At 42.1% G+C, this 24052-nt stretch overlaps 1 protein-coding gene across 1 annotated transcript in view; it reads left to right on the forward strand.

The window, feature by feature from the left end:
• The window catches only part of Lct (lactase), a 53347-nt gene that overhangs the window by 4633 nt on the left and 24662 nt on the right, over nt 1-24052 (forward strand). The window contains exons 2-7 of the mRNA XM_090342876.1: nt 2104-2183; nt 8342-8425; nt 10751-10853; nt 14551-14626; nt 19986-20712; nt 23331-23976. Of these exons, the coding sequence (XP_090199002.1) occupies nt 2104-2183; nt 8342-8425; nt 10751-10853; nt 14551-14626; nt 19986-20712; nt 23331-23976 (1716 nt within the window). The remainder of the gene's footprint in view (nt 1-2103; nt 2184-8341; nt 8426-10750; nt 10854-14550; nt 14627-19985; nt 20713-23330; nt 23977-24052) is intronic.

Here is a 24052-nt window from a genome sequence, read left to right on the forward strand (position 1 = left end):
TAAAATGGTAAATGTTTATTTTGTTGTGGGTGTGTGTGCATGTATGCCTCTGCCTGTCCTGGGGCTTGAAATTAGAACCTAAGTTCTGATCTAAGTTTTACTCAAGGCTAGTTCTACCTCTTGTGCCTTAAGCCACAGCTTCATTTCTGGCTTTTTTTTTTTTTTTGCCAGTCCTGGGACTTAAACTCAGTTCCTGAGCACTTTCCTTGGGTTTTCTCAAGGCTAGCACTCTACCACTTGAGCCACAGCACCATTTCTGGCTTTTCTATGTATATGGTACTGAGGAATTGAATCCAGGTCTTCATGCATGCTAGGCAAGCTCTCTACCACTAGGCCAAACTCTTGGCCCCCAGATCTCAGACTCTTAAACAGATAGGATTACAAGCATGAGCCTCCAATGTCCAGTTTAATATGTAATACTTTTACTACAACTCTTATCAAGTCCAAAAACCATTATTTTCTAATATAACTTGATATTATAGAATCTGTTCATGTGTTAAATGGCTTCCACTGAGAGTATACAAAAGAAAAATTCTTGGCAGATTTGAAGAGACAGTAGTAGACTCATATACAGCAACACAGCAACTTCACCTTCATGACACTGGGTCATACTCAAAGAGACCTAATCTTACTCCATCCTGGCAAAAGTAACGTTTTTAATACTGGCAGATCAATACTGGGTAGATTACTTTCAGTGAAGCATTCAGGGCAGAAGGAGAGGGTGCCATTTGGTGTTGATCTCTGTATCAATTGTTTGAGAAAGAGAATAAAACAATGCTTAGTGGAAACAAGTGAGTTAGCTTTCTCTAAGCCCTACATTGAATAACTCCTCTATGGAACATGAATTTAATACATTATAAGGCAGTTATTTTCTATACCAATTATTTTAACCACAACCAGCAAGAATTGGAAAATAATTAAAAGTAGAGATTGGGTTCCTACTTGTGTTTTGATCTAGTGATCTATAGACATCACTAAAATGTGCATTTTTGAACTGTTAAGTGCAAGCCTTTTCTGAGTGTTCCATGTGAGCTGATGTGATCATTGGCTGGAAATCTGTGGGAGGTAAAAATGGATCAATTGGGTCAATCCTTATGTAGCTAGAAAACACTATCTTATCAAACTAAGAACTGTCTCCAAGTGGTATTCCCTACTCAGAGTTTTCCAAAGTCTGTTATGCTTATCTGAATCAGCCCTGAAGCTGGGCTTTAGTTAATTTAGTTAAGCTGTAGAGCACTTGGCACTAGTACTAATATGCATAATGCTCTGAGTTTCATCTTCAGCCCTACCAAAAAAAAAATTGTCATAATTAGTAATGGGTCAGGAGCATAGCCTAGTGGTAGAGTGCTTGCCTAGCATGCACAAAGCCCTAGGTTCAATTGCTCAGTACCACATACTCAGAAAAAGCTGGAAGTGATGCTATGGCTCAAATGGCAGAGCAGTAGTCTTAAGCAAAAGTGTTCAAGGACAATGCCCAGGCCCTGAGCTCAAGTCCCAGGACTGGGAAAAAAAAAATTACTAATGGTTGTTAGTGGCTGGGAAGTCTCTTTTATAGAGACTTCAAATGGAAGAGAGAAATCAGTTGTATAATCTTATAGTACAAGCCTTAAATTATTTTTACTCAATTTATGTTGAATATTCCTCAGTCACAGGTCTGACCACGTTCAGTGTGCAGTGGATTAAAGCAATACTTACATTTTTTTTGCTTCTCATGGTACGTAGAATCCTGTACAGGATGAAGGTTTATATATACCAAAGAACTGGATAGCAACCAGCACAATTGAATCCCCACTCTGGGCACTGTTTTTCAGACTGTGGTCTAGGAGCATTACATTAGAATCAGTGTTTCTGGGCTCATCACAGTCTGCTAACTTCAAATTTGAGGGTGAGCTCAAGAATTAGCATTTTAAATCATTTCATCAGGTAGTTATAATGCATACAAAAGGGGGGAACTACCTAATGTCATGTGAATGAGTACTTTCCTTTTTAAAGTTGGTAAACCTCTTTAACAAAAAGGACAATAGGAAATGAACATCCAAATGGCTTCCTGTGGTCAAAGCCTTCTGACACCACTCACTTGCTCTTTCCTCTGGTTGGTTTTAGGGGGAAAGCTCTCTGTCGTCCTACCAGCTGAAGACATCTCAGAGTTCCTGCTAAAGCCATCCCTGTCTGCACTTGCCAAGGTGATGATAGCCAAAATAAAAATAGCATTTGTAACATTTGAGAAAAGTTAACTATTTTTTGTTGTTGCTGTTAAATTGCTGGTGCAGGGTCTGGATTTTGGCCCTGAATTCAGTCCCCAGGACTAGCAAAAAAAAAATAAAAATAAATAATAAATTGTTTCTGTCTTGATATAATATTTAGGATGTAAAAAACATACTACAAATTATTGATGCAAATCTTTTATAAATGCCTTTCCTGGAGCCTGGAGTTTGGCCTAATGGTAGAGTGCTTGCCTAGCCATGCACCTGGGCTTGATTCCTTGGTACTACATACATAGAAAAGCCAGAAGTGGTGATATGGCTCAAATGGTAGAGCTCTAGCCTTGAGAAAACCCAAGGACAGTACTCAGGCCCTGAGTCCAAGCCCCAGGACTTGCCAAAAAAAAAAAAAAAGTGCCTTTCCTGAATGGTATACATTCTCTAGATGTACTCATACCTGTAATCCTACCTGCTAGGAGGTGACACAGTACACAGCCAGCTAGGCAGGAAAGTCCATAAAACCTTTTTTTTTTTTTTTTTGGCCCATCCTGGGGCTTGAACTCTGGGCCTAGGCTTCTTTTGCTCAAGGCTAGCACTCAACCACTTGGGCCACAACTCCACTTTCTTTTTTTGAGTAGTTTATTGGAGATAAGAGTGACATGGACTTTCCTGCCTGGGCTGGCTTTGAACCTCCATCTTCTGTTCTCAGCTAGGATTACAGGCATGAGCCACCAGTGCCCAGCTTCCCTGAGTCTTAGTTTCAGTTAGCTAGCAAAAAAACAGAAATGAAAATATGGCTCAGTGGAAGAACATCAGCCTTCAGTGGAAAAAGCTATGCAAGAGTGCAAAGCCCTGGAGTTCAAGCCCCAGTGCTAGTATGTGCATACATGCATGCACAATATCTTTGTTTTTTTTGTTTTTGCGCCAGTCCTAGGGCTTGACCTCAGGGCCTGAGCACTGTCCTTAGGCTTTCTTAAGGCTACAGCTCTACCAGGTGAGCCACAGCACCACTTCTGGCTTTTTCTATGTATGTGGTACCAAGGAATCAAACCCAGGTCTTTGTGTATGCTAGGCAAGCACTCTACCACTAGGCCAAACTCCCAGTCACAACATCTTCGTTTTTTTTGTTTTGTTTTGTTTTTTGTTTTTTACCAGTCGTGGGGCTTGAACTCAGGGCTTGAGCACTGTCCTTGGACTTTTTTCTCAAGGCTAGTGCTCTACCACCTGAGCCACAGCACCATTTCCACCTTTTTTCTATATATGTGGTACCAAGGAATCAAACCCAGGTCTTCGTGCATGCTAGGCAAGCACTCTACCACTAGGCCAAACTCCCTGCCCCTGTCTTTGGTTTCTAAGAGTAAAAATAAACCAGGTGAAGTGGCTCATGCCTGTAATCCTAGCTACTCAGGAGGCTGTGATCTGAGGATCACAGTTCAAACTCAGCCTGGGTACTACAAAGCCCAAGAGACTCTTTTTTTTTTTTCATATATTTTTTTATTGTAATTAATAGAAGGGTTACATGATATTTGCCAGATAGATGGTGCATTAATTCCCATACATTGATACCCTTTCACATGTCTTGGTCCCCATTTCCCTCCCCCCAACCCCCCCAAGAGACTTATCTTCAATTAATCACCAGAAAACAGGAAGTGGCACTGTGGCTCAAGTGGTTGGGCTGTAGCAAGAGCTCAGGGAAAATGCCCACATCCAGGGGGAGGGCAGTAGCCTAGAGCTGAAGAGCTCATGGACAGCACCCAGGCCCTGAGTTCAATTCCCACCAACCCCCCTCCCCCCCAAAAAAAGTGTAAAAGGGGGGTGTGTGGAAACCAGTGGCTCATGCCTATAATTCTAGCTACTCAGTAGGCTTAGATTTAAAGATCACAGTTTAAAGCCAGCCAAACAGAAAAGTCCCTGTAAGACTCTTAACTCCAATTAGCTACTCATAAGCAGGAAGTAATGATGTGGCTCAAGTGATAAAGCGCTAGCCTTGAGCGCAAAGAGGCTCAAGGACAGCACATAGGCCCAGAGTTCAAGCCCTACAACCACCACCACAAACAACAACAAAAAGTCAGGGCTAGGAGTTTGGCCTAGTGCTAGAGTGCTTGCTTAGCATGCATGAAGACTGGGGTTTTGACTCTCTGTACCAATATACAGAAAAGCTGGAAATGGTGCTGTGGCTCAAGTGTTAGAGTTCTAGCCTTGAGGAACACCCAAGGACAGTGCTTCAGGCCCTGAGTTTAGTTCCCAGGACTGTCAAAAAAAAAAAAAGCTTATTGGAAAATCAGTTTATAGCAAACTAGGTCATGGAGTAAAGGAATTCTTATAATGTAGTCCCTGTATTCATTCTTAATTCTCTATATTTTATAGTTTTTTTAATTATATATACAGACTTTTGGGAAATAGTTTCTCATCATGTAGCCCAGAATGGCCTCAACTCTGAATCCTGCCTTTGCCTTCCAGGTGCTAGAATTATAGGAGTATACCAGCTGACTTTCTAATTTAAAACAAAACATCTGAGCAGTGAACAGCTTTACTCTGTTGGCTGCTGGACAGTGTGGAGAAGCATTAGAAAAGCCAGCTATTTTTGTAGTGACATTGAAGAGACAATTCCATGTACTTGTTATTAATCCACATTGTTTCCAGAAGACACATGTCAAAGTCCAGTTTTCAGATTTGCTACTTCAGCAACTTAAATCCAGATATGATAAAAAGCACAGGCTGAATGATGGCCAGAGTACCATGTAACTAATTTTCAAGGGGTGATAACTGCTATCAGTTATTAATCCAGGAGACCAAAGTGCTAATCAGGAATTGCTTGTCTAGCAATTTGAACTGATCTCTCTGCCCAGGCCATTAGTCTAGTACTTTGAGGTAATTTTTAATTTTTGTCATTACTGAGGCCTCATGCATGGTAGGTACCCAGATCTGACCTTTTTATTTTTCTTTTGTTTCTGAGAGCGGGTTCTCCTTTACTTCTCTCCAGGTTGGTCTCAAGCTTGTGATTCTCCTGCTTGAGTTTGTGAAGCCCTTCAGTTTTTGTTTTTGTTTTAGTGAAAGGATTGGGGCTGAAACAACATGTTTTTTTTTCACTTGCTGCTTGAATCATACCTGCCCTTCTGGCTTTTTGCTAGTAGATTGGAGATAATTTCAGATTTGTCTGCCCAGATGGGTTTACACTGAAATCCTCAGATCTCAGGTTCCTGAGAAGTTAAATTCAGGGTAATTTTCTTTCTTTCTTTTTTTTCTTTTGTCAGTTGTAGGGCTTGAAGTCTGGGCCTGGGCATTGTCCCTGACCTTTTCAGCTCAAGGCTACCTCCCTACCCCTTGAGCCACAGCGCCACTTCTGTTTTTCTGGTGATTAATTGGAGATAAGAGTCTCAAAAGGACTTTTTAGTGCCCAGGCTGGCTTTAAACCATGATCCTCAGTTCTCAGCCTCCTGAGTAGCTAGGATTACTTGTGTGAGCCACAGTGCCCGGCTCCTTTTTTTTTTTTTTTTTTTTTTTTGCCAGTCCTGGGGCTTAAATCCCAGGGGCTGCACACTGTTCTTGGGCTTTCTCAAGGCTAGTGCTCTACTATTTGAGCCATAGCACCACTTCTGGCTTTTTCCCCCCTACGTATGTGATACCAAGGAATCAAACCCAGGACTTCCTGCATGCTAGGCAAGCACTCTACCACTAGGCCAAACTCCCAGCCCCAAGGCTCTCTTAATAATGCTCCTCACGGGCCGAGAGTTTGGCCTAGTGGTTTAAGTGCTTCCCTAGCATGCATGAAGACCCGGGTTCGATTCCTCGGTACCACATACATAGAAAAAAAGCCGGAAGTGGTGCTGAGGCTCAAGTGGTAGAGCTCTAGCCTTGAGAAAATATAAGGACAGTGCTTAGGCCCTGAGCTCAAGCCCAGGACTGGCAAAAAAAAAATAATAATAATAATAATGTTCCTCACTCAACCTGATGAGCCCTTTCCCCTTGGATCTCTTAGCCACAGCAGTTCTAGAAAACCCTCTAGAGAGGCTGGTATAGAAGAGTTGAGGATTGGGGCTGGGAGTTTGGCCTAGTGGTAAAGTGCTTGCCTAGCATGCACGATGACCCAGGTTCGATTCCACAGTACCACATACATAGAAAAAAGCTGGAAGTGGTGCTGAGGCTCTAGCCTTGAGAAAGTCCAAGGACAGTGCTCAGGCCCTGAGCTCAAGCCCAGGACTGGCAAAAAAAAAAAAGAAGAGTTGTGGATTAGTGTGATGGGATAGGTCTGGCCTTTCAAAGGCATTTCAAGCTCTTAGAATAACTAGATCCGCAGTTTCCTTTTGCTTTTTTTTTCTTTTAGTTTAGTTTAGTTTAGTTTTAAAATATGGTCTTCTGTTTTTTACCTAGGCTGCCCTTGAATCACATTTCTCCTTCTTCCATCTCCTATAGCTGAAATTGAGAGGCTTATATTACCACACCTGGCTTATATTTTATTGTATTTATTTTATTTTATTTTTTGCCAGTTGTGGGGCATAAACTTGGGCCCTGAGCACTGTCCTTGGACTTCTCTTAAGGCTGGAGCTCTACCACTTGAGCCACAGCACCACTTCCAGCTTTTTTCTATGTATGTGGTACTGAGGAATTGAACCTGGATCTTTGTGCATGCTAGGCAAGCACTCTACCACTAGGCCAAACTCCCTGCTCTTGGCTCTTATATTTTAAATAAAGTCTTGGTAACTTTTTTTCCTGGACTAGGGTGGAACCAAGACCTTTCTTACCTTCTGAGTATCTGGGGTTGCACACGTGTATCACTGTACCTGTCCCCCTCATGTGGGTTTTTTGTTTGTTGGTTGGTTGGTGGTGGTGGTGGTGATAGTGGGGTTTGAATTCAAGGCTTTAGACTTGCAAGAGCTAGTTGAGCCACACACACACACACACACACACACACACACACACACACACACACACACACACAGCCTGTGTTGTCTTTTTTTTTGCAGCATTTAAATTTTTCTGCCTTTTCTTTGCATGGTTGGTGCATTTCATAACCTTTCTAATTAACTTACAAGTTTCTATGGATATTACTTATCCATAGATGAGTGGAGTGAATCCTCCACTCATGTACCCAACACAGTAATTCTGAGCTGTAGTAACTCAAATCATTGCATATTAAGTAGAACTAACTGAGATAAGAAATGTAAAGATGGGCAGGGAACATTTTAAGAATACTTCTGGCATGGAATAAGCATGTCGCATCTTTGATAAACATGGATAGCTTAATTGGGAAAGCAGTGGGGAGCCAGGGGTGAAAGTGTCAGAGATTCTTGTACACTTGGTTCTTACAAGATGCCAGAACCCACCATCTTTGTTCTGCAGAAACAGCTGATATGTGGGAGGGAGAAGGCAGGAAACAATCTGATCACAAGGCCAGAAATAGAGCAGCCAGGCAGATTCAGTGAGAGAAGCTGGAGTGACTCACCCTGATATCTACATATGTTTAGATTCTGAATCTGACATTCTTCAAGCACAGTTAGGCCAGGAACAAGACACAGGCGTCTATCCTAAATAGAAGTATGAATGAAAGTAAGATGACCAGAACTATGTGGATTGTGTTTTCAGAGATAATTGGTGTTGATGTCAAACTGGCCTAAAATTAAAACTCGTACTGTGGCCCTTCCTGTTCATCTCCAGTGGCGGAACCCACCATGAATGACATTCTCAGTCATACACATGTACTGTTTCTTTTTTTCTTTTTCTTTATTTTTTGGTGCCAATCCTGGGCTTGAGCTCAGGGCCTGAGCACCATCCTTGGGCTTTCTCAAGGCTAGAGCTTTACTGCTTGAGACACAGTGTTACTTCGGCTTTTTCTATGTATTTGGTGCCAAGGAATTGAACCTGGGTCTTCGTGGACACTAGACAAGCACTCTACCACTAGGCCAAACTTCTGGCCCCACATGTATGGTTTCTGTGTACCAGGCTGTTGGTGGAGCACACACAGAGATGTTGTATTCTCCATGACATGCATATACACACATCCTTAGCTTTATCAAGTCTCTGTTTCCCTTGGAAAATTCCAATTTGGAATATTCAATTTAATCATAAAGGGAGAAAAAAGTTGTACAGAGGTTTATCTTGAAATTTCTTATTCTATAATGATCCTATGTTCTTATTTTTAGGACTCAGTTGATTTCCTCTCTCTTGATTTGTCTTACGAATGTCAAAGTGAGGCAAGTTTACCAGAAAAGTTGAATAAACTACAGGTAATGTAATCCCTTTTCCCTATAAATGATGATGTTCCTGAGGACATGTTGCACATTTAATGCTTTGGCTAATGTATTCATGTGAACTTCCACTAACAAGCAGGCCTGCTGATTTGCATTTAGGAAATCTCTATTGAAAGCTTCTCTAGTGAGCTTCGGAATTTAGGCATTCTTAAGGCATTTGCATGCAGTTTTTGCTCCTGTGTAGAAATCTCCTGAGAATTGAGATTTTTGTTCTCATTAAGTTTTAAAATGACAAATGACTGCTGATAGTGATAGCTACTATTTGTTTATTTTACCTCATGACCACAAAACCTGAGGCAGCCTAATTCGTAAAGAAGATAGGTTTATTTGGTGATTGGCTCCTCTCTGATAAAGACTTTCCTAGCTGTGTCATGTCAAAGTATATTTGGAAAGACTTACATAGTGAAATAGAAAGCCAGACAGAAGGTAGGGTAGATGTAGGATTTGAACTAGAGTTTTCTCATTCAAAGACACTTGCACAGTTTGGCACAGTGGCTGACGCTTGAAATCCTAGCTTCTCTGGAGGCTGAGATCTGAGGATCATGACTCAAAGCCAGCCCAAGCACTAAAATGTCCATGAGACTCTTACCTCCAATTAACCATCAGAAAACGGGAAGTGGCACTGTGGCTCAAGAGATGTAGGGTGGTAGCCTTGAGCTGAAGAGCTCAGGGACAGCACCCAGGCCCAGAGATCAAACCCCATGACTGACAAAAATAAAAAGGACCCTTGTAATACTCTCCATTAAGTCTGAGGAGTTGGGAGCCTGGTGTGAATTCACAGATGATTTTGTAGACATCTTCTCACTCAAATCCGAGTTTCAACCCAGAGTCTACATTTGTAGGCATGCTGGTGGGTCTTGTGGTTTTAAATAGTGGTGTCTTCGTGGTCTCCTTAAGCCCATGAGTAGTCAAACCAGAGCTGAGGCCAAGCTAATGTGTTCAGATGGTGGTGATATTTTTTTTTTTGCCAGTCCTGGGCTTGAGCTCAGGGCATGAGCACTGTCCTTGGACTTTCTCAAGACTAGAACTCTACCACTTGAGCCTCAGCACCACTTCCGGCTTTTTTTTTTTCTATATGTGGTACCGAGGAATCGAACCCAGGTCTTCATGCATGCTAGGCAAGCACTTTAACCACTAGGCCAAACTCCCGGCCCTGGTGGTGATATTTTAAAACCATCTTGGTTCTGCAGATGCAGCATGCCTCTGGGAATAGTGAGTAGGATCAATGGCATAATTTGTACTTGTACATGAGCTTCAGTGCCTCCCTTTTTACATCACAACATGTGGAAGACAATCTGCTTATACCAGAGTCTGAATAATGCTGTTAAGCCTCAGTCCATAACTAGCTAGCCACTGAGTAAAATAGTTTGTGGATAAACTTAGAAGCCATTTGTTTTACTCTACAACAGTTCTTTGGCCTTTTTTTTTTTTTTTTTTTTTTTTGCCAGTCCTGGGCTTGAGCTCAGGGCCTGAACACTGTCTTGGACTTTCTCAAGGCTAGAGCTCTACCACTTGAGCCTCAGCACCACTTCTAGCTTTTTTCTATGTATGTGGTACCGAGGAATCGAACCCAGGTCTTCATGCATGCTAGGCAAGCACTTTAACCACTAGGCCAAACTCCCGGCCTGGCCTTTGATTTTTCATACAGGTCCTGAGGCATGAACTCTGTGTTTGGGTCAGGGTGCTATCCCTGACCATTTTTGCTCAAAGTTAACATTCTGCTGTTGCACTACAACTTCATTTCCATTTTTTTTTTTTTTGTGGACTTTCCTGCCTGGGCTGACTTTGTTTTTTTTTTTTTTTTTTTTTTTTTTTGCCAGTCCTGGGCTTGAGCTCAGGGCCTGAGCACTGTCCTTGGACTTTCTCAAGGCTAGAGCTCTACCACTTGAGCCTCAGCACCACTTCCGGCTTTTTTCTATGTATGTGGTACCGAGGAATCGAACCTGGGTCTTCGTGCATGCTAGGCAAGCACTTTAACCACTAGGCCAAACTCTCGGCCCCTGGGCTGACTTTGTACCATAATCCACAGATCTCAGCTAGGGTTACAGCATGAGTGCCTGGCTTAAAAAAATTTTTTTTTAATTTCCCTTTTTTTTCTCCTCCCTTATATTTGGATGTAGAAGTTAGTTTTAGATTTTGTACCTGACAGTTCACATGCAACCTCAAGATTCAGAATGAAGTAAAGATGTAGTTCAATGAAAGGACAAGTATGTTTTGTGTGCATGATATCCAGGTTAAGTCTATAGTAAAGAAAAAGTCCTTGGTAGCTTCAGTTCACCTGTTAGTCTTTACCTTTTTTAGACCATTGAGCCCAAAGTGGATATCTTCATCTTCACCCTGAAACTTCAGGACTGCCCCTTTAGCAAGAAGAACCCCACCAGACTGCTCTTCAGCCTTTTTGAAGGTAAGTGAACTACAAAGTGAGAGGTTTTTAGTAGACCAGCTTGATGAGTAGCAGTCTGGAAAGTTGGAGTTCTCACCTCATGCCTCTCTTCAAATACTACCCTCTACTGATCCATGTCTACATTACCTCAACTTGTGCATGGTGCTGGCTGGCACCTAAGATACTAAAAACTTTCAGCTTCAGAACCTGTAATGCAGCTTAAGGAACATCTTTTCAGTCAGTGTCTTAGTTCAGATTCTTGAGAATCTAATGCCCATTGATCAGGAGACTGTTCTTGTTCAACCAGTCATAGACACAGAGTTTTCTATTAAAGTTTGAGCCTAGGAAGATACTACAGAAAGGGGCAGAGGAATATCTTTTATGTGCTGTGATACTCAATGCAGTCCCTCTCAGTCATAGGTGTGGGAAAAGTCCATGCTGTCCTTCCACCTGTAGCCCCTTCATGTGCTGTATGCACTGGCCCCATAGGCAACTGCAGTTTATCCATAGACCCTACTTAGTACCTTCATTCTAACTCACTTTTTTTTTTTTGCCTGTCATGGGGCTTGAACTCAGGGCCTTTGGGTACTGTCCTTTGTTTTCTTAAGTCCAGCACTCTCCCACTTGAGTCATAGCATCACTTCTGTATTTTTCTGTGTATGTGGTACTAAGAATTGAACCCAGGGCTTTGTACATGCCATGCAAGCACTCTACCACTAAGCCACACAGACCTTTTAACTCACTTTTGTTGGCAAAATGACTACTGTTTTAAGATTTTACTTATGGGTAAATGGGAATCTGGCTTAATGTAGCTCAGTGGTAGAATGCTTATATATAGAGATTCCCTTCTTGAACACTTGTTTGTTAAACATGTCATTTGAAATATGATGTAAAAATCAATGTTATTCAGACAAAGGCCTCATATCTAAAATATATCAACAGCTCAAAAAATCGAATCAATCCAAAACTAATCTCCAAAGTAACAACCATCCCATTAAAAGAAGGGCCAAAGACTTAAAAGAGAGTCTTCTCTGAAGAAGAGACAAAAATGGCCTATAGACACATGAAGAAATGCTCAACATCTCTAGTCATAAAAGAAAGGCAAATCAAAACAACTCTAAGATTCTACCTCACTCCAGTTAGAATGGCCAGGATCAGGAAAACGAATAACAACAGATGCTGGAGGGGATGTGGCCAGGAGGGATCACTACTACACTGTTGGTGGGAGTGCAAACTCGTTCAACCACTATGGAAAGCAGTATGGCAGTTCCTCAAAAGGCTAAGCATAGAGCTCCCCTATGACCCAGCAATTCCACTACTTGGCATTTACCCAACCATCCAGAAACTAGAGCATACTAAATCCACTACCACAACAATGTTCATTGCAGCATTATTCACCATAGCAAAGATATGGAACCAACCTAGATGTCCCTCAGTTGATGAGTGGATCAACAAGTTGTGGTATTTGTACACAATGGAATTCTATGCTGCTGTCAGAAAAAACAACATCACCCCATTTGTTAGGAAATGGAAAGTCTTAGAAAAAATCATATTAAGTGAAGTGAGCCAGACTCAAAGGAACTTAGGCTCAATGGTTTCCCTCATTTGTCATAATCAGTAGAAACCTTGGGCTCTACTAGCAGAGATCTGCAATAGAGCAAAACCTTGATACATAAGGCCATATAGTATGAAGCTAATTGAAAAGACCTCCAGGATATTGAAACAAAAGCCATATAATGAATGATTACTGTTCTTAAAGTACTATGTTATCTCTCATCTCTTTTGCTGTCCCTTGGTTATCTCATATTGTTACAGTATCTCACTTTGTTACCTGATATATGGGATATATTTGTATTTGGTTATTTGAAATTAGATAGGGAAGGGGGAGAAAATAGATGGACAAGGCTCAGACCATAGCTTAGTGGTAGAGTGCTTGCCCTGGGTTTGATTCCTCAATACTCAGAAAAAGCCAGAAGTGATGCTGTGACTCAAGTGGCAAAGCACTAGCTTTGAGCAAAAAGAGTCCAAGGACAGTGCCCAGGCCTTGAGTTCAAGCCCCAGGACTGGCAAAAAAAAAATGGATAGGCGAAATGTAAACAGTCTAGTTCTATTCACTAGGCACTATGTGAAAAATACTTCTGGCTGTGGACACAAGAGTGGGGGGAGGGGTGATGTTGTTGTCCAAAAGGAAATGTACTCATGACTTGATTTATGTAACTGTAATCCCTCTGTTATTTATAATAACAAAAGTTTTTAAATAAATAACAAATTCTATTTTATGAATCATTAAAATGGTGATTGGTTTATGAATATTTATATCACAACTTTTGTAAACTTCCTATGTTTGAGGTTTTTTTCTTTTTCTTTCTCTTTTTTTCAGGCATGGGGCTTAAACTTGGCCTGGGCACTGTCCCTGAGCTCTTCAGCCCAAGGCTACCACCCTACCCTTGAGCCAAGCCCCACTTCCTGAGTCTCAGGTCCTTTTGTGCGTGAGCTGGCTTTGAATCTCGATCCTCAAATCTCAATCTCCTGAGTAGATAGGATTACATGTGTGAGCCACTGCTCCCGGCATGTTTGAGTTCTTGTAAGTGAATAATTCTCAAAATTGCAGTATCTAAATCAGCAACATCAGAATCATATTTGGATGGAGACTTTAAGAAATGCATCTTCTGACATATTTAACTGTAACCCCCTCTGTATATCACTTTTATAATAACAGTAAAAAAAAAACTGCAGGCTTTAATGGCTCAGGCTTGTAATCCTAGATATACAGAGGATGAGATCTGAGAATCGTGGTTTGAAGTCATTCTGGGTAGAAAAAGTCTATGAGATTCTTATCTCCAAACCAAAGTGGAGCTGTGGCACAGAATAGAGTGCTAGCCTTGGTTTAAAAAAAAAAAAAAAGCTAGGCACATCACACCTGTAATCCTGGCTACGCAGGAGGCTGAGATCTGAGGATTACTGTTCAAAGCCAGCTTGGGCACTAAAGGCCTTGAGACTCTTATCTCCAATTAACCACTAGAAAACTGGAAGTGGTGCTGTGACTCAAGGGGTAGGGTAGTAGCCTTGAGCTGAAGAGCTCAGGACAGGGCCCAGACACAGAGTTCAAGCCTCACTACTGACAAAAATAAACAAATAAGCAAACAACTCAGAAAGAATTCCCTGGCCCAGTTCATGCCCCATTACTAGCTAAAAAACGAAAACAAAAACAAAAAAAAAAAACCTGAAAACATCTTCTGAGGCTTATCCAGATGTGAATCAGAGATAGTGGAGTGAGCCCAGCAAACAAGTTTTCAAGGGACTCTGATTCACATCATCATAATAAGCAAGTCAGAATGTCTGACTTGGCCAGGAGTTTGGCCTAGTGGTTAAAGTGCTTGCCTAGCATGCATGAAGACCCGGGTTCAATTCCTTGATACCCCATACATAGAAAAAAGCTAGAAGTGGTGCTGAGGCTCAAGTGGTAGAGCTCTAGCCTTGAGAAAGTCCAAGGACAGTGCTCAGGCCCTGAGCTCAAGCCCAGGACTGGGAAAAAAAAAAAAAAAAAAAAAAAAAACAAACAGAACATCTGACTTTTCCAGAAGGGAAATCCTTATCCCAGTGTCTTTCAAGAACATCTGAAATTCAAGCATATTTCATGAATTTTAGTGGAGTTTTATGAATGGCACGTATGTTCTTGTTTGAGTTTCACATCAAGTAAATAAAATTTCTTTTACAGCCATGAATCAAGACCAAGTGCTAACCATTGGGTTTGATGTTAATGCATTCCTGAGCTGTTCAAGTTCCAAGAAAAGGTAATATTACAGTGTATGTTGACTAGTAACCATAGTTTGTAAATTATTCTTCTGTTCTTTACATAGGAAATGTTTGAGGATTCTTGTCCTTGTCTCTTAGGTCAGTAGGTTTATCCTTGTTATTCAACAGAGAAGGAACAACCTGATTGAGATAGTCTAGGCCTCACTCATATAGTGTGGCTTTCTCACTTTTCAAATCACTCAGCTGCACACAATCAGCATTGCTGGAATTTGAATTTAAGATCTTGAGCTTGCCTTTCAAAGGTCTTGTAGACAATGTTTAAGGTTAAACTTAGACCTGACCATCTCACTGAAGCTACAAGGTAGTAAGTCGTTGCCCTATTTCCTCAGTGTGAAATGTGAAACATTTCTATAAGAGACAGTGAAGACAAGAAAGCTAGCTCCTGTGAAAATATAACTCAACTGTAGAGGCTTTCATCAATGATGGGGTTGCAGATGATATTTTAAGTTCCACTTCTGGTTTTTTTTTTTTTGATGATTAATTGAAGACAAAAGTATCATAGACTTTGAATCTTGATCTCAGATCTCAGTTTCCTGAGTAGCTAGTCTTATAGCCCTGAATTATAGCTCTGAGCCACCAGAGCCTAGCCACAGATAATTCTTCAGTGGACAAAATACTAAGGTTTATAAGAAAAATACCTTTTAGGGGCCGGGAGTTTGGCCTAGTGGTTAAAGTGCTTGCCTAGCATGCATGAAGACCCAGGTTCAATTCCTCGGTACCACATATATAGAAAAAAGCCAGAAGTGGTGCTGAGGCACAAGTGGCAGAGCTCTAGCCTTGAGAAAGTCCAAGGACAGTGCTCAGACCCTGAGCTCAAGCCCAGGACTGGCAAAAAAAAAAAAAAAAGAAAAATACCTTTTATATAGTTAGAGTCTTTATTTTTATTTTATTTTGTGGGTCATGGGGCTTGAATTTGGGGCCTGGGCGCTGTCCCTGAGCTCTTCACCTAAGGCTACCACCTTACCCACTGCCCTACTTCCTATTTTTTAGTGGTTAATTGGAGATAAGAGTCTCATGTTCTTTAGTGCCTGAGCTGGCTTTGAACCTTGATTCTCAGATCTCAGCCTCCTGAGTAGCTAGGATTACAGGTATGAGCCACCATGTCCAGCTTAGAGTCTTTATTTTTATAGTTACATCATATCCTGTATGGAATTAACAGGAAAGGGCATGGGAAACAGCTTGAGATTGTCTCAGAATCTCAGTGTTCTGTGGGAGTACTTTACCTGTGCCCTTTACATATGTGCAGTAAGACAGCACATCATTTAGCTTTAGGCCTTCCTCAGTGTCACCAAGCCTTCCTGCCTTCCCTCTTTCCCCTCAGCTGTCCTGAGCCATAACCTTCCATTATCCTATTCTGTCAGCTTGCTTCGGATTAACAGACTACATAGCCTTTGGATGCCAGGCTTTGTGCTGCAAGTATAAGCAGTGCGAACAGACTGAACTCTCCATGACTATACACATGAAGTCAGCCTAGGAGTGTTGGGCCATGTCGTAAGGAAAGAAAACCCAGGAAACTGAAATCAAATGGGTTCTCTGAGAGGTCAATATTTACCAAACACAGATGCCCCTAGCTTTAAGGCTTCTGACCTCCCAGTACTTTATCTGAAGATATGACATTAGCTTAGAGTGGAGGCCCTGACACTGATCTCCATTCATATCTACCTAGATATAGATGGAGAATATAGATATATAGATATAGATGGAAGCTCTGAGACAACTGAGGTGGGTTTTTTTGTTTTTTTTCCTGGAGAATGTCAGGCCTCACAGGTAGACAGAGAGGCATCCAAAGGCTGATACCAGTGTGGCACACAGTACTGCATTCCAAAGGAGGGGCCGGCTCTTAACCTGAAGTGCTGTGAAGTAGGTCATGGAAGGAGGGGTACTTGAAAGCCTTACTGCAGCCTGTTTTGTTTAGAGGCAGTTGCTTTATTTCCATACACCTCTTTCTACAAGCCAGGACTGAGAGGGTCAGAGGAGCATTGGGTAATAATGAGATCAGCAGAGCCTTGTGTTTCCCTGCACGAGTGCACAGCTGAAGCTGAGCACTCCAGGAGTGTCACACCCGGTTGTACTAGAATCATGCACACATGTGTGATCATTTCTTCCTTTGTTATAAAATTTGCTCTGTAAAGTACTGAGATCTTGTTCTTTTTATTTTATTTATTTTTGTTCGTGGTGGGCTTGGACTCTGGGTCTGGGTGCTGTACCTGAGCTCTTCAGTTCAAAGTTACTTCCCTACCCCTTGAGCCACAGCACCACTTCTGGTTTTCTAGTGGTTAACTGGACATGAGTCTCACGGTTCTTAGTGCCTGGGCTGGCTTTGAACCTTGATCTTCAGATCTCAGCCTCCCAAATAGCTAGGATTATAGGTGTGAACCACCATGCCTCGTGATTTTGTTCCTTTTTTTTTTTTTTCTTTTGTTTTCTTTTTTTTTGCCAGTCCTGAGCTTAAAAGCTCAGGGCCTGAGCACTGTCCTTGGACTTTCTCGGGGCTAGAGCTCTACTACTTGGGCCTCAGCAACATTTCCAGCTTTTTTTATGTATGTGGTACTGAGGAATCGAACCCAGGTCTTCATGCATGCTAGACAAGCACTCTACGACTAGGCCAAACTCCCGGCTTTTTCATATATTTTTGATTGTAATTAATAGAAGGGTTACATTATATTCACCAGCTAGAAGGTGCATTACTTCACAAACATTGATACCCTTTCTCATGTCTTCGTCCCTATTTCCCTCCCCCTACCCCCATCCCTCATCTTGTTTTCCCATCTTGTTCTTTTTAAAAAAAATACATTTTAGGGCCAGGAGTTTGGCTTAATGGTCGAGTACTTGCCTAGCATTCACAAAGACCAGGGTTCTACTCGTCCAGAAACAAGGACATACTAAATTCACTAGCATAACAATGTTCATTGCAGCACTACTTACCATAGCAAAGATATGGAACCAACCCAGATGCCCCTCAGTTGATGAACCAACAAGATGTGGCATTTATACACAATGGAATTCTATGCTGCTGTCAGAAAGAACGACATCGTCCCATTTGTAAGGAAATGGAAACACTTAGAAAAAAATCATATTATGTGAAGTAAGCCAGACTCAAAGGAACTTAGGATTAATGGTTTCCCTCATTTGTCATAATCAGTAGAAACTTTGGGTTCTCCTAGCAGAGATTTACAATAGAACAAAGCCTAGATACATAAGGCCATATAGTATGATGCTAAATGAAAGGACCTCCAAGATATAGAACCAAAAGCCATATAATGAGTGATTGTTGTCCTTAATGTACTATGTTATCTCTCATCTCTTTTGCTATCCCTTGGTTATCTCATGGTTACAGTATTTTACCTTGTTATCTGGTAGGGAAATGGGGACCAAGACATGAGAAAGGGTATTAATGTTTGTGAAGTAATGCACCTTCTATCTGGTGAATATAATGTAACCCTTCTATTAATTACAATAAAAATATATGAAAAACAAAAAACACACAAAAAAAGACCCAGGTTCGATTCCTCAGTACCTCATACATAGAAAAAGCCAGAAATGGTGCTATGACTCAAGTGGTAGAGTTCTAGCCTTGAGAAAGCCCAAGGACAGTGCTCAAACCCTGAGCTCAAGCCCCACTATATATATAGTGGTATTGAGGAATCAAACCCAGGGACTCAGGCATGCTAGGTGAATACTCTACCACTATGCCACATTAACAGCCAAATGAGCATTTCTTTTCTTTTCCCCACTATTCTAGCAGATGTGGAGAGTTGATGCTGTATAAACTAGATTTACTGAGGTTTGGAACATCCATCCTGTGGCCAGCTTGGGCCTAGGCATCATTCCTTTGGATGGAGGCTCCTCTCTATCCATGTCACTCTTGTCAGTTCTGCCTTCTGAGCCAGCCTCTCTAAGCATCACCAGCCCCCCACCCCCAATCCAGCACACTGTGGACTCCAAGGGGGATGGCTCTTATGTTCCACCTCTAGGTGTGCTCCCCTCTACAGACCACCCACATAGGATACGGGCCAACCCTTCATCAAGGTAGATGAGAAGGATGGTGGGTGTTTTCCAGATACAGGCCATGATGGAATGGTTGTGAAATCAATTTGGAGGGAGGGAGGCAGGGGAGAAACAAAAATAATAGAATAAATTAGAAAATATACTACATTACATATAAAAATGGCACTGAGGTTTGAACTCAGGGCCTCTTGCTTGCTATACAAATTCTCTGTCACTTGAGATGTGGTCCCATCCCTTTTTGCTTTGGTTTATTTTTCAGATAGGTTCTAGTGTTTTTGTTCAGATTGGCCTCAAACAATGATCCTCCTATTTAATGCCTCTAGTGTAACTGGGATTACAGACATGCACCTGTGCCTGGCCAACGACTACACTTCTATGTGACATAGTATCTTAAATATATAGTATGTATAGTTAATGGACATAAATATGTCTATACAGACATAGTGATGAATACAGTTAAATACATAGGTTCTGTTCCCTTAGTACAAGCTATGTGATCAAGGAGGCAAAGTCTGGTCTCCTGTCTTGTTTGTCATCCACATGGCTGGATGCTTGAGCTTCTGATATTATGTACATAATCCAGGCAGAATGAGGAAGATTGTAGCCAAGGTTGATACTGTTTATAATAGCAGATACTTACTATTAGTTCTGTTGCTGAAGTCAACTGAATCAGCTGGTGTAGAAGTTACTCATTCTGTGAATGTGTTTCTCCTTCAACAGGATGAGGAGGATTAATTGCAGCACCTATCTTATAAATTAGCTCTGTTAAGGGCCTGGAGTTTGGCCTAGTGGTAAGAGTGCTTGCCTAGCATGCACGAAGACCAGGGTTCAATTCCTCAGTACCACATATATAGAAAAAGGCTGGAAATGGTGCTGTGGCTCCGGTAGTATGAGAGATAGCCTTGAGAAAGCCCATGAACAATCCTCAGGCCCCAAGTTCAAGGCTTAGGACTGGCAAAAAAAATAGCTCTGTTAAATGATACCATTGTTATCACTGTGGCCAAGCACAGAATCTAACTTGAAATAATGGAACCATCATTATTTGCTGTGTTTTATAAATAATAAGTGTAGCACCAGAACTGCAGACAATATTCAAGGGTGGTCTCATCCAAGGGTTGTCACCTTATTAATATTCTCACACAAGAGCAGTAATTACTCATCTAAGAAAGTAGTCATAAAGAGTTTTCCCAGCTAAGTCACTTCCTCCCCATGGCTTTATGGACTTGATCTTGCTTTATTGATTAAATGTGTTGTCCTATTGGTGTGTATGGGGACATCTGTAACTCGGGGTCATGAGTTATTTCCCTTTGTGTCTCTTCAATTCCACAGCATTTCCTGTTCTCTGACTGAGAGCCCAGTCTTTCAGACTGAGCAGCAGCAGGCCCATGGGACAGCAGGTGGACCATTGTACCCCGGCTCAGCCTACCAGAGGGTCTGGGAGACCTTTGCAAACCAGTCAAAGACAGAAAGAGATGCCTTCCTGAAGGATGTTTTTCCCAAAGGTTTCCTCTGGGGTGTCTCCACAGGAGCCTTTAATGTGGAAGGAGGCTGGGCTGAAGGTGGGAGGGGAGCAAGCATTTGGGACCAGTATGGGCACCTGAATGCTGCCAAGGACCACGCCACGCCAGAGGTGGCCAGTGACAGTTACCACAAGCTGTCCTATGATGTGGCCCTGCTTCGAGGACTCAGGGCTCAGGTGTACAAGTTCTCCATCTCCTGGTCCCGGATCTTCCCTACTGGTCATGGGAGCAACCCCAGCCTCCAAGGTGTAGCCTACTACAACAAACTGATCAACAGCCTGCTGGACTCCCACATCGAGCCCATGGTGACGCTGTTCCACTGGGACCTGCCCCAGGCCCTGCAGGACCGCGGTGGTTGGCAGAATGAGAGCGTGGTGGATGACTTCCTGGACTATGCAGCCTTCTGCTTCTCTACTTTTGGGGATAGCGTGAAGCTGTGGGTGACCTTCCATGAGCCGTGGGTGATGAGCTACGCAGGCTATGGCACTGGCCAACATGCACCAGGCATCTCTGACCCAGGAGTGGCCTCTTTTAAGGTAGTTCCATTCCTGCTAATTAGGACGGTTGGTTGAAAGGAAGTAATTTTGTCTTGCTCCTTTCCTCAGCACAGCTTTATAAACTTTTTCTTCCTTAAAGGAAATCAACAAAAGGAACCATTAATTTCTGATCATCTTATTTTGCACAGTTTCTGTTCTGGCACTTTAAAAATAATTATTGCATATTCAGAATATAACTAGTGGGTGAGAAAACTGGGGCTCAGGATAAATGAGGCTGTCGTAACGGGCATCACTGTGGGTTGAAGGTGAGATTTCAAATCAAGTCATCCTGACCCTAAAAGAAATTTGCAGGCTGGAGTAGTAGCTCAGAAGTAAGAGTCCTGCCTGGCCCATCACACATATTCCCCACCCAGGAGTTGGTGTGTCAAAGGACAGAAAGCCCAACCCAAATTGAGTCAAGCAAGGAAATAATCTGAATTCAGGAAATGAAAAGGACTCTTCTCTTTTTTCTTTGAAGGTATTGTTTTTAGTTTGGTCAAAATGGAGCTTAATTAGAACACACATAATTCCCCCACACCCAATTATTTTCTCTTCCTGGTTCTTCTTGATAGCTGCTTGCTTGCTACATTTCCTGATTGTTCTGCTTTCATGTTGTAAGACCAGCAAGAAAGAAATCTTGCTCCTAGATCTTCTGATTTCAGGGCAGGCCCATGTTCACAGTGATCTTCTGATGGGTCTTGGCTAGGGGATAGTGGTAACTGATGGGAATTCATAGCAACGTTTTTGTTGTTGTTTGTGCCTGTCTTGAGGCTAAAACTCAAGGCCTAGGTGGTGTTGCTGAGCTTTTTTTTTTTTTTTTTTTGCTAGTTCTGGGCTTGAGCTCAGGGCCTGAGCACTGTTCTTGGACTTTCTCAAGGCTAGAGCTCTACCACTTGAGCCTCAGCACCATTTCTGGCTTTTTTCTATGTATGTGGTATCGAGAAATTAGAACCCGGGTCTTCGTGCATGCTAGGCAAGCACTCTACCACTAGGCCAGACTCCCAGCCCAGGACATGCCATTTTTCTTTCAGACTTGGATTTTTTTCCTTTACCTTCTCAGCATTCACAAGGTGGCTCAAGTTAGCACTGATACTTAACTTGACGTTGAAATTAGTACTTCTCCATTGCTTACTTGGTCACAGTGATGGTTCCTGCTTTGGCCTGGTTTAGAAGGATGAAGTTCTTCTGTGAAGGAGTGCAATTTGCCATTGGAGCTCAGGACTCAAAGACTAATATTCTGGACATGAGGAAAACTAGGAGTTCACCTTCATTTACCATATTTTTGACAGGAAATTCTTTCGAAATGTCATCCTTTTCAGATGATAAAAAGGAAAAGAAATTGAGATTTAGCAAGGTCTCTGCACATGAATGGTTTTGTTGTTCTTACTTTTGGGGTACTGGGGACCAAGGCTGATCTCCCTGCCTTGGTCTTATAAGTGTTGGGATCATGGGGGTAGAGACCATACCCCACATACTCCCAAGTTTTTTGTTTGTTTGTTTTTGCCAGTTCTCGGGCTTGAATTCAGGGCCTGAGCCCTGTCCTTGGACTTTCTCAAGGCTAGAGCTCTACCACTTGAGCCTCAGCACCACTTCCGGATTTTTTCTATGTATGTGGTACCAAGGAATCGAACCCGGGTCTTTGTGCATGCTAGGCAAGCACTTTAACCACTTGGCCAAACTCCTGGCCCCTGTTTACCTCTCTTTTGTCCATTTTTTGTGGTATTATACCAGGGAACACAGATGACTCGTAAGACCATGGAGTTAAGTGTACAGAGAGATTTCTAATTGTGGAATTGATATAGAAAAGAAAACCAGTAGGCTACAGAGTGGTCTCTCTTTTTCACTAGTTGAGAATTGAGTACAGAGGCAGATTGTGCAGGATGACAATAACAGGCCTAAATCTGATTGCCTAGTTTGTGCTTTTCTCAATCCTCCCTCCCTCCTTCTCCCTTCCCTCTGCAAGGTTTCACAGTTAATTTAAGCTAAGTTGAAACTCAAGACTCTCCCACCTCAGCCTCCTGAGTGCTGAGATTGCAAATTTTCTCCATTGTGCTCATCTGTGCCTATGTTTTATATTCTCAAAGTACTCCTAATTTCAACCTTGTGGAGTTATTATACCATTATGCATCTTGCCTTGTTTATATGTAAGGGGTAATAATAAATATACTTGCCCCATGAAGTTGTTGTAAGGATTACATGAAAGAATTTATTGAGCAGTAAAGGCTCAGTGTGTGTGGTTATTGTTACTGAGCTTGTTGACATTGTTGGTATAGATTGCTGATGCTGAGTTGTTGGTTTTCTTGACTTGTTAATACTGGTTTTGATAGTGTTAACATCAACATTATTGATGTTGCCTTACTGACATGAGAATTAAGTTCTTTACATTGTGGTTGACTTGATGTTATTATTGACTTACTATTAGCATGAGCTTGTTGTTTTGTTGCTATAATGGACATTGGTCTTAATGTTGAATTATTGAGGATGTGTTTGAATTAGTGAAGTTATGTTGACATTGTCAATGTTGTCTTCATTGACTTGTTGACATAATTGACTTTAGTATTACTGTGGACTTGTTGACACCATTGGTATTAAGCACTAAGTTTGTGTCTCCTCACTAGGTTGCTCATTTGATCCTCAAGGCTCATGCTAGAACTTGGCACCACTACCACCATCACCATCGCCCACAGCAGAAGGGCCAGGTGGGCATTGTGCTGAATTCAGACTGGGCAGAGCCCTTGTCTCCAGACAGGACTGAAGACTTGGCTGCCTCTGAGCGCTACTTGCACTTCATGCTGGGCTGGTTTGCACATCCCATCTTTGTGGATGGAGACTACCCAGCCATCCTGAGGGCGCAGATTCAACAGATAAATGAACAGTGCTCCAGGCCTGTGGCCCAGCTTCCTGAGTTCACCCAGGCAGAGAAGCAGCTCATAAAAGGTTCTGCTGACTTTCTGGGTCTGTCTCATTATACTTCCCGCCTCATCAGCAAAGCCCGACAGCATACCTGCATCCCAACCTATGAGAACATTGGAGGGTTCTCTCAGCATGTGGATCCTACTTGGCCCCAAACTTCATCTGCTTGGATTCATGTGGTGCCCTGGGGTATAAGGAGACTGCTACGGTTTGCATCTGAAGAATACACAAGAGGAAAAGTTCCAATCTACGTGGCAGGGAATGGCATGCCCATAGGGGAAAGTGAAAACCTCTTTGATGATTCCGTAAGAGTGGACTACTTCAACCAGTACATCAACGAGGTGCTCAAGGGTAAGCATAGTGGAAATTCTGGTGATTTGAAGGCGAATGGCTCTTCTCTAAGTGTTCTGAGTTTTAAAAGTTCCTA

Source organism: Megascapheus bottae, chromosome 12, assembly GCF_031878675.1.
Source record: "Megascapheus bottae isolate mThoBot1 chromosome 12, mThoBot2.hap1, whole genome shotgun sequence".
Lineage (NCBI taxonomy): Eukaryota > Metazoa > Chordata > Mammalia > Rodentia > Geomyidae > Megascapheus > Megascapheus bottae.